At 37.0% G+C, this 11391-nt stretch overlaps 1 protein-coding gene across 3 annotated transcripts in view; it reads right to left on the bottom strand.

The window, feature by feature from the left end:
* Window positions 1-343: 343 nt before the first annotated feature.
* The window catches only part of SGMS2 (sphingomyelin synthase 2), a 41303-nt gene continuing 30255 nt past the window's right edge, over window positions 344-11391 (bottom strand). For all 3 annotated transcript variants that reach the window (XM_082050466.1, XM_082050467.1, XM_082050468.1), the window contains exon 6: window positions 344-11210. In XM_082050466.1, the coding sequence (XP_081906592.1) occupies window positions 11007-11210 (204 nt within the window). In that variant the 3' untranslated portion in view covers window positions 344-11006. The remainder of the gene's footprint in view (window positions 11211-11391) is intronic.

Here is an 11391-nt window from a genome sequence, read left to right as displayed (position 1 = left end):
GGTAACTTCCCCACCTTGTGAAATCCACCTTGGTGCACTTTCTCCAGCTGATCAGCCGCCTAAAATATAATCCCTACAAAGGTAATGAGATGTTGGAAAATGCTACTGCATAGTCTTCCACACCATTTGCTGCAGCATCAGTGATTTTATTAAGTGCTCTTGATACTTCCTCACTCAAAGAGAAAAGCGCTGCAGACAAAACACCTTTAAAGTGACCCCCACAAAAATAAAAACGCAAACAAACAGTGCTTACCCATTAAAAAGGTGCTTTGGTTTTGTGGGGTTTTTCTTAATAGTTGAACACTCAGTAAAGATAGTGACACGTGGCTCTTAAAATAGCAGCTGGACTATATTAAAAAGGTTTTATTGCAATTACACAGAAGTTACAGGAATTTGAGAAATACAGAAAGCTTCAAATGGTCAAGGTCAGTTTTCCTCCGAGCAATTAAGGCAACTGGATGCAATCTCTCATTAATCTAATATAAACAGCAAATGCATATTTTACTAGCCATGGATGAAAAGCAGAAAAACTAAGATCAGAGATTTAGATTAGCAGAACAGAATGCAGCTTTTTTGGTACACCAATAAATGGCAATAAAATAATAATGTACACCAATAAAATGCATCTATTAGAAAAATACAGGGAAAAAAAAGCAGGTGAAAATGTATCTGAACCAAAGACACGTCAAATCTGAGTCTCAAGGAAAGTTTAAGTTGTGCAGACTGAAAATAAGAAGCTAAGCTATTCAGTACAGCTGAAACATGTTATTCTTCTACAAAGAAAATACACAAACCCAGTAATCCAGCCTCACTTTCTTCTAGTCTAGTTGAAAAGTAGCACGAGATAAAGAAATTCTCTCCTTGCCTCCATATGCAGTTTAAAGATTGGGTTCAGTGGCACGTGGCCAATTCTAAGTTGCCCAGAGATTAAATTTCACATTAATTTTCATAAAGCTACTTTCATAGTTTTAAGTAAATTTACTGATCTAATGTAAACTTTGTGATGAAGTATCATTAAATAGATGTTCCTACTTTACCATAACAGAAATTATTGCAACATCTGTCAGTTTTTCTAATTAAAATTAGAACCAAATAACCTCTTTTAAAGCATAAAATTAACAGCAAAATATAACCAAGTACTTTACTAATATTTTGCATACCCCAAACAACTACATATACAAGTTTTAGCACTATAATGCTTTAAACCTTGATGCTTGGAAATCGTTCCTCCTCATTCCTAATATTGGGGTAATAACAATGACTCCCATTTAATTCTGCACTTAAGAAAAACCCATTCCTCAAACTGTTGTGCCGAATTGAGTCATCGAAGCATTTAGCCACTGTACTTTTAACAGGTTAAAAACAAAGATCTCTACCAGATTGAAGTCTGGCATTAAAACGAGTTTTATATATATATATATATATATATATGTTTCAAATGAACTTATTTTTCTTTAAAGAAAACCAAGTTATAGAGTTAAGGCCCAAGCAGAAACATTGGAAGATGAAGTAACACAGTAAACTCTCAAAAGCAATATAATATTCCTTTCTCAAGCTTTATCTTGGCTTCTGTTGACCAGTTATTCTATACAGTTGTTGGGTTAGCACCCATTATCTTCAAGTATGGGCTGTGCTTTTATATGCTTGAAGCTTGCAGGCAACTTTGGGATTTTTATTTCCACAGGCACTTTATTCACAAAAACGACCCCACAACACTCTCCTTGTCATAAGAACGTGGAAAATATTGGAAAGTTCTGAGCTGGACTAGCGCACTGACAAACGCGTTTCTGTAACTCACAGCAGATGCTAATGCTAAAAATCTGCGCAATCCAGTACGTCACACGCTCACAAAGGTTTTGTTTTCGCAGGGCAATTAAACATGCAGCTGTTTTATCTCTTAATATTTCTGTAACTATTGCACTTTTTTTTTTTGTAAATTGAAAAGGATAACCAGTTTTCTTTGAAGCATCTAGCAATGTAAAGATAGGAAAATCGTATTTCAATGTGGTTGAGAACTGCTAGGGATGACCTTGTTCTCTTTTTGCCTCTTCCTACTATTAAAGCAAGTGCTGAGAGAAGACAGAATACAGACTATTGTCACTAGGCTGTCCATCTTCACTCAAAAAAACCCACGACAAAACAAACCCCCCAAACCAACAGCCAGTCCTGCTGTTATCCCAGATGGTGGGGTTGTTTCTGCTTCTAATGAGGTTATTCTAGACCTGGAATATTCTTTGCACAAACACAGAAGTTTTGTAAAACAGATCTTAGAGAAGCCTGTTTATTTCTTGAAGTACTAGATGTGATTCAAGAGAACTCACTCCAGCATATGGAAGAAAGCACTTTAGTGACCAAAACCTCAGGGTGGGACAATTGCAGAGCAGACGGGGGTGCCGGGCGCTGTACTGGACACAGCACCCGCTCTGCATGTTCTTGTGTCCATAGCAATCAAGAGCATCACACTTACATCAGAGGGGACTACGGCAGCATTTCCAAATGTGTTACAGGCACTTTTACAACTGCAAGATGAGAAGGAGCCTTTAACAAGAACTAAAGGCTCTGTGTTCTCCATGGAGAGAAAGCGCCCAAAGATGCCTCTTTTCAAGAGCTGGAAATGCACTGTCCTTTGTTATATGCAACATAAAATCATAACTACAGGAGAAAAAAAACCCGATACCTTCTGCAACAGAAGGCACAAGACACTTTCCATCTTAAGAGAAGGTTGCTTGTGAAGTTTTAAAACAAAGTTGGAAAATGACTTTGCTGTTCCATAATCTAAACAATCCTAGTTCAAGGCTCATTCACGTGTTTTTATCATGTCCTGCTATGAGTTGCCTTGATAATTACATCAAGTTTCACTTCTGTTCTTTGGATATGGTTACACATGTTCCTTCACAAGTCTGTTTTTCAGAAGTTCCAGCAAAAGATGAACCTACATGGCATAGTCCGTGGCCTCCTAATGCAGTTTTGTTCATTTCATCCTCACTCTCTCCAAGGCTTCCACAATGATGGAAGCCAGATTTTTTTGTTAACTATTAGTCTAAGCCTTAATCCTAGCCAATACAATTCTTATATTTTAGACCATGTTTCAGAAGATTAGCTATCGTAAGCATGTATGAAAATTTAATCTTGCACATGTAGCCTAGAGCCATATACACTCCTAAGGTTTTCCTGCATTAAAAATACTTCCTATAATATTTTGCAGTTTTTATATAAAACAAATAGAAACGGGTCATATGTACATAAAAAGCATTTGGAACAGGCTTAAAATGTAGAGGAATTTTGCTTTATTGAAAAGGTGTCACAACAGCTTTCATTAATGGTCATGGGTAAGAAGAGAATACCAGCTCTTGATAATTCAGAGATCATTAGCACCATAAATGGACATAGTTTGATTTTTAAAGGTGCGTGTGGTCATGTAAGTAGTCCAACAAAGTATTGCATTTGTTAGTACACAGGCTGACCATAGAAAGTTTCAACTTGTATGTGCTGAGTAAACCATATAAGACAATTTCCTTAACATGTTCTTACCACATTCATGGTCAGTAGTGCAAGTGCTCATGAGAGATAGCACCTCTGGAGATAAAAAGCTACAAGATGCTCACATTATTGCTTTTCTTTTGAAGTGCAGCTAGTGCAATAGTTTGGGGTGCATGTGTTGTTGTTATTTTTGTCCTTTTTTTTATTTTTAAACACAGTGAATATACGATTGCAACATCTTATGAATCACAACTCTGTCTCATGGTGAACAGCAAACCACAACGCTGAGTTATCACCCGCTTCACTAAAATAGCTGATGTGCTAGAAAGTGTCATCCCAAAAGTTTTGCAACATAAAAGCCAACTCTTGCTAATTGTGAACAATTTATGTAAAATTGAGGCCCAGTTTGCAAACATTAGTAGAAATGACAGCACAAAAGGTAGTTTAGTATTATTTGTTACTGTAGCATTATACTGTACAGTGTTTGCAGAACCGGACCCTAAAGCTCTAAAAAGAAGTCCTATATTAGCTCCTTACCATGCAGGCATTCCAGCATTCCTATATTACCATCTAGGGTTCCTCAGCAGCCAAGGGCTCGTCTTGCCTGGGTTTTCACAGGTTGGGTGCACAGCTCCAGTTAATGTACAGAGCTGCCGATTCAGCTGAAATCACGCAAGAAAAGCTGCCACCCAAGGAGGATGAAGCCATGTTGCAATGAAAAGTGACCTCCTGTACTGGTTGTACAGAAGTCAGAGTTCTCCCCAAAGTCACAAGGAAAGCACCAGAACCACAGCCAAACCATTATTTCCTCTTTCGGGTTCCTTGGTGTGGCCCAGACCTACACAAAACGCCCAGGATTTCTTTTTCACTTCTCACGTGTTCTCCTGAGTGAGGAAAACAAACAAATGCATGTACTAAACATTTAAAAAAGCAAGAATTGATTCCTGAGATTTAAAGTATGCCCTAGGATGATAGGTTTTGTACTTGAAAATCATTTCAAGTTTCAAATTGTGCAAAGATGTTCTGACAAGAAGACCTTTTGGCTTCCATTTTGGAGCCTTCTCAAAAGTAAATCCTTCTCTTCTGTGTTGAGCCATTTAGAAAAGGTAGTTACTAGAAGCAGATAAAGTAAGGCAGCAGCCCAAAGCAGCCTAAGGCTAAAGTGTAAGCACCAATTTGAATGGCAACAAGCTACCAAAAAAGTGGAATGCAAACCCAGTTTTTACAACAGTAACAAAACACTGATAACAAGTTCCTCAGAAGAGGAGTTGGAGTTTAGCAATATTGATTTAGATCCATATCTAAACACCTCACTAGCAGAGGTAGAAGTAAGCAGGGAGAGAAATTTCCTCTTGATATTCTCAGCACTCTCGTAATCTCTAATTAAATAAATGACAATAGTAATTTAAAAAGAAAACAGACCCACTCATTTTACATGCAACTCACACGCCTGAAGTAACACCAGATTATATAGTCAATTACAACACAGCTCTCTGGTGACTGGTTTTACAGCAGCCTGCCTTTTCAGCCCTTTCATAGTTTTTTGGTGTGTAAGTGTTCTTCACTGTACTTTTTAGGTATTGCCACCTTTAGTACTGTGCCCTCAGTCAGAAAGGAGCTCAAACGGAGAAGCAAAGATGACTCAGAGCCTACCACGTAGGTACAACCTGGTTTATCTTCCCAGAGAAGCCTCTGTGCGCTCCATCCAACACTGCAAATGCTGCAGAGCCCCTGCTCTGCGTACCCGTGTGGGTCCCCAACTGCTCAAGATGCCTTTACTTCAGACTAGTTTCCGACCGCTTTTTATTTTAATTAAAAATAAACACAAAAAGCCACCACCCCCCACCAAACACAAAGGGAAGAGTCACCTTTAAACGCACTTCAGCAACGTTGTTTTGTGAAAATTAATTTCAATTGGCACAAAGGAAATGTTACTGTAATAAGTCTTTGCAGTTTCACAAAGGCTAACCCTCCTAAGGGCCTTACTATGTAGAGGGCAAATACAAGAGCTGAAATTAATATTATACAGGCATAGCTTGAAAGAACAGTATTTCTGCTAGAAGAAACCCACATGTAAAGACTTCAAAAACACCTTAGGCCCTGTATACAATGGATCTACATTCTTCCCATTGACATTTACCAAACTAAACCCAGTTATGACTAACTACACAGCAAGTCAAGAACAAAAACACTCTTCATCTAGGGGAACTGATACAGAACCATTTGGAAAAAAAAAAAAAAGTCAACATTGAATATAAAGGTATAATACAGCATTTTTTTCCATTATAGCATGGATACCATATAGTGTGCAGCCAATATCATTTGAATTCAAAAAGTCACAAACGACTTCTTCCAGCAAGGGCTGGTTTGTGCTCTCCACCCACCTGGGGCGCATCTTTGAGCTGAAGGTCAGCCCAAGCACACAGCCACACAACTTCTCTTAGTGTTTGCTAAACTCCAAGGCCTTAGGAACTAAAATATTTTCATTGAAAACAAATTAAATCTTCCTGAGTTTTTAAGCACTTGTTTTACCAGGAGAGAAGGCATCCTCACCACCAGTATTTTAGATAGACGCTAGAGACTGCACAATATCGTTACTTCATCTTAAAGCATCGTTCAGGCATTCCGAGTGTTTTGTTAGGAAGGAGTAGCTACCAAAGTAAGAGATAAGTTTAGAACCAGAACTTTTCCCTACAATATTTAAGTTACCTGTACCTAGCCTGATATTCCTAGGTTAATAAGATTTAAACAAATGGTTAAGTCCATGGAAACTTGAGCCAACTGAAAAATGCTTCAGTATGTTTCAAGCACTGCAGTGCTTACTTGTTTTAGAAACTATCAGTGACACTTTGGAGTAACAGCTTATAAAAAATTGCTAATCATATTTAAATATTTTAAAATCTCCAAGGATCTCTCACTGAATTCTATTTTTATATTGTAAGTTAGAGGTGCTGTGTCACAGCACAAGACACACATCTGTGCTGTAGAATAAAGTGCTTCATACTGCACTATTGCCTTAGAGGTTGGTAGTTTGGGTTGTTTGCTTTTTTAGCGCTACTACACATAATTTAATTCTACATTACTTAGAAATTAGATGTAGTTGTATCTCAATTTTGCGTAAAAAGCAATATATGATCACCATCTACTTCAAAGTTTTCATCTTCTTTCCTTTTCCTTGTAAATACCAAAACAAAACCCTTTGACTTTATTTGCAGTTTCTTTTCTTTTAAGACCCTAGGAAGCATCACGTAGTAGCATATGAAGGCTGACTTACAAGCAAAGTTACTTCAGTAGCACACTAGGATATTTTTCTTATGTGCACTTAAGCAGCAATTCTCATCTGAATTATATCCAACACAAGTATTTCTTTTTAAGACCCCTTTTTTTCAGTAACTGCATTCAGGACATTGATCTTCCACTGTCTGGTATAGAACACTGACATTCAGAGCTGTTCAGTGTTACACTATCACTCAAGTTCTGTGTGCCTAGAGAAGACTTCTAGGAAAGTTCAAAACACATATTGTAGAAACATCAAGATGACAATGGAGCTTTAGAGTTGGTAAGCCTGCCAATAAGGAGAAATGGTTCCAGTGCATCTGATAGATTGGACATATTTTCAGAATTACCCCATGAATGTTTAAGATAGGTTTTCTTTGTGTATGTGTGTGTGCGTTTTGGGTTTAAGTTTAAAAAAAAAAAGAGCTGTGCAAAAGTTCATTTAAAGTAATGGAAGGACTTCACCTTGCACTGAAGTTATTGGATCTGGTGTCTAGAACTGTAAATCATACTTCACGTCTAATGAAACGAGAAGAAAAATGCGTTAGCACCAAACGACTTAGGCTGAATTGTCCAGCCAGATACTAATGATGGGAGAAAGCCAGAGTTTGAACAGATTCTGATTTAAGATACAGATAAGTGGATTTGTAATAATCTAATTAAGAGAATTCTCTCTCATCTCTCAAAATGCTTCCCGGTTCTGTCTCTGTCACTGAGCTTTATTTCTCTATTACATGAAGGTAGTGTATCTTAACATATAAATACAGTCTTATTTTTTTCCCCAATTCCTTTTCTCCACTTCCCCCCCCCCTTTTTTTCTTTAAGGAGGGAAGCAAATCCAGTGCTACAGATTACAGTAACGTTTAGCACAGCTCTTTTTGCTGTTCCCCACCTGTAGCTATCCTTCCAAGCAAACAGCAATGAAGAATGATTAACATTTAGTACCATTTTCATCCACATGGGAGTGCTAAGCATATACTGTAAAAGTCAGTTTACAATGGTTTCAAGTACATGTTAATCATTTCTGGCATTGCAAATAAGCATATGTAGCATGACCACATAACAGCATAATTCTTTTACTGCTCGAGTTAACCTTTTAAATCCAGGTTTAAATTGGGGTTAGGCATTTTTGAAAGCTTGTTTCATAAATGCTAAGCACCCAATAACATCTCGGTAAAACTGATACGCCAGGTATACAATAGTGCCTTTCTAAAAGAAAAAATATCTGGGAAGTTCAGCATATAAATGCTCTTCAGTGGAGAGAAGGAGCATTTTATTTCTAGGCACAGTACAGGTGCAGCTCGTGACATTTGTGAAAAAGATTATTATTGTAACTTTGGGAAAAAAAAATTGCAGCGATGTGCATATACAGCCCAAATAAGCCCGCTATCAAGTGGCTGGTACATTAGGTGGAGTCTAAGTTTCTCCTCTTCTTTCTACCTACTGCAATCCTTCTTAGTCCTAAGATGAAACCATGTTTTCAGCTTTATAGTGTTTCTATACGATGATCACTAAGTTATTAAAATTAATATTTTTTATATCCCAGCTGTGGTTGGTATTGGATAAAGAGCAGTAAGCAGAGCATATGCTATTACTTAACCCATTTCATCACCTTACATATAGGCCTAAAGTCCTCAAATACATCTATACCACCCAAGTTTGCAAAAGCAATTTAAGGGTACAGAGAGAACAGAGAAGTGGGGTTTTCTGCTAGTTAAACACACACAAACCCTTTTCAGCACTTTGATACAATGGAGACCATTTAAGCAGTTAAGGTGGGGCCAAGCCAGAACAGGAATCAAGTATTTTGAGCTAGGGCTGCTATTTAAACTTTCCTTTTGTATTACAATAGAAGTTTCAATCTAATTCAGCAGGAGGATGAAAGCTCACACTGCCCAACAAAAGCAGAATCTTTACTTGGTTCTATTTCATCACTTTCATCTTTTTTCTTCCCAGAAATAGGAATAAGAGTAAAAAACACCCCATCATCCTGTATGAAGAAGTTGTACTTTGCAGATATATTAGAAAAATGGTGGTGGTTATGCAATTAGTTATCTAGACTATATAAGTACTTATTATTCAGCCACCAGCTGAAAACCACTGTTGAAGCTCCTTACTGGAATGCTCATCATGGTGTTATTTTCAAGGCATGGTTACCACTAATTAAATTCATTCGTGATTTCTGAAAGATATTATTGCTACAAGTGGCTTAAGATGACCATATTTAAGATATCGCAAAGCTTAGAATTCAGCTTCAAAAAAAATATGCTCTATGAAATAGTATTGATATAACAAGTATCTTGGGAGATTTACAGCCTGACATTGAACAGATTGATTTATATGATACAGGAAAAGGACTTTCATATAGAAGTTTTGATACTGGCTTTTTAGCTGCACATGGTCTTCCAGGAGCAAGCAAATGAAAACATAGGTATGCTCAGACACACACAACTTCCAGGGCCATGTTGTAAGATTTTAAGAAGCTTATTTTAAATAACAAAACCAAACATCAGCTGAATTTCTTTCTTCGCTAAGTTTTACCAAGGACATATTGTAAGGAACGTTGTTTATTGTATTACTTTGATAACGCACAAAAATATTTGAAATGCACATCAATAATATTCTCATGTACAACTCAGCAATTGATCCCCTTAACTCAAAAAAAAAAAATACTTGCATTTTATAACTTTTATAACTGCACTTTTTAAAAACAAGTTGTCATTATTTAAACTGTTTTCACGCTTGTCACTCAGTTCAAGATATTCTTAAAATAAGCAGCATTTCCTTCATATTAGTATCGCTTCAACACTTAACGCAGCTTTATCTTTGCTATCAGGTTTTACTGAAGATTTGAAAATAAGATGAACTGCAGAAATTAATACAGAACACAAATGGTTAAACATGGTATGCTAATTTTCTACTTTCTCAACAACACAAAACAACAAAAAAAACAAGAACCAGGTTACTTGTTTAAACCATGGTAATTTCCCACATTATCAGCCAACTTGCTTAACTGGCTGTTTTAGTTGGACTGAAAGCCTGGAAAAAAGGAATCTATGTAAGTTCCACCACAGTGTCATTTAACATGAAATGGGTTTAGGTAATAACTGAAGAAATGCTACTGTTGTAGGTGTCCACCTTGGCACTTGTTTGGTTTTTTAAAGTCACTCATAGAAATTAGTGCCAACAGGTAAAAAAGAAATTCAATGCAGAACTATGGCTCCCAAGCAAACTTGCTACATAGTTTCAGCAAGAGATAGCTCCTAAAATTAAAAAGTTTACTTTAAAGACACGGCCTTGCATTCCTCAAGCAGGTGGGATCTGTAGGACTTTTGCCTGAATTAAGAACTATATGATCACTCTTCCCAGTAAGTAGTTTTGTTTAGTACGTGTTGAACTACACAGCAGTGTGTGCTTTCCTGTGTATATTGATGTACATACACTAATAGGCACTGTATAGCTATATACACAAGGCCAAACTGGAATTAAAGATTTAGACTTTGAAACTGTGTCCTTTTTTAAAAATAAAACTTTAGGCTCCTTGAGCTCTGATGTTAGCAGCTGTTCCTAATTTGCAAGGTCATCAGGTAGCACAAGTTTAAATATAAAATTACTAATAAAAATGTAAAAATTTGTATATAGCAGAATATATGGCAGATAACGGTGGCAAGTAATATTTTAGGGTCCTAAGATAGTCATACCCACAGAGTGTAAAAAAGTCAAGACTCGCTTCCAGCTGTATCAGTCACGCAAAGGCCTTACCTTCATTAGCAAGAATAATGCAACAAACCACTTCCCGCAATTGTGTTGTTTGTTTTGTTTTATATACCTCAATATGCTGATATTGTGCCTTTACATTTTAGCATATTTTTGCCCTTATGCACTCCAGAACTCTGAAGATGAGATTTTTTTTTTGGGTGCTTCTGTGGATGAGAGATAGTTAGTAACAAAAGTGTTAGTGTGGTCTTTGGCACCTCTATCTCATTAGTAAAGCAAAGTCCTGCTCCATTTTTTCTTTAATAAAAAAATCCCATAAGTGGCGCACTCTATTAGCACTGAAGAGTAGAATAGGTCTGTACAGCCTGATGATAGGAAAACATACGAAATGGCAATATGTGTCTACAATTGTCTTTCCAATCAATTGCACAGAAGCTTGGTCCACTTCTTCAGTTACAGTGTAGTCCTCTTAAGAACTTTGGTTACAGCATTAATGTTTTGGTAAAAAGAACAGAGCAGATGCTTTTCCATCTTCAGGTAGATTTCTCATTGTCCTCTCCCGTCTTCTGAACCCGTGAATACTTTTTGCATGAAGATTTGAAGCAGCTGGGAGGCCAAGATATCGGCCAGGAAAAGCTGCAAGGAACAGAGCCTTGCACGTTCTTCTCAAAGAAATAAAATATTGGAAACCACCATGCTCGAGAGAGAAAGTTTGTCTGCGAAGAGACCTTTAGAGTCTGTATTGGCACAAGCAGGTAAAGAGGAAAAGGAAACAGACAATCAGTTTGAAGCATTATCATCAATTACGTTGTGTCAAGACAACTACAAAAATGCAATATATTTGCATGCATTTCTGCAAAGATGAGGTGCATTTAGCCTAGAAAAAAACTAGGAGTCTTGAGACAGCATCATTATAGT

This window comes from Streptopelia decaocto, assembly GCF_964273445.1.
Source record: "Streptopelia decaocto genome assembly, chromosome: 4".
Lineage (NCBI taxonomy): Eukaryota > Metazoa > Chordata > Aves > Columbiformes > Columbidae > Streptopelia > Streptopelia decaocto.
The sequence above is the reverse complement of the archived record's forward strand: the minus strand, read 5'-3'. Positions and strand labels throughout refer to the sequence as shown.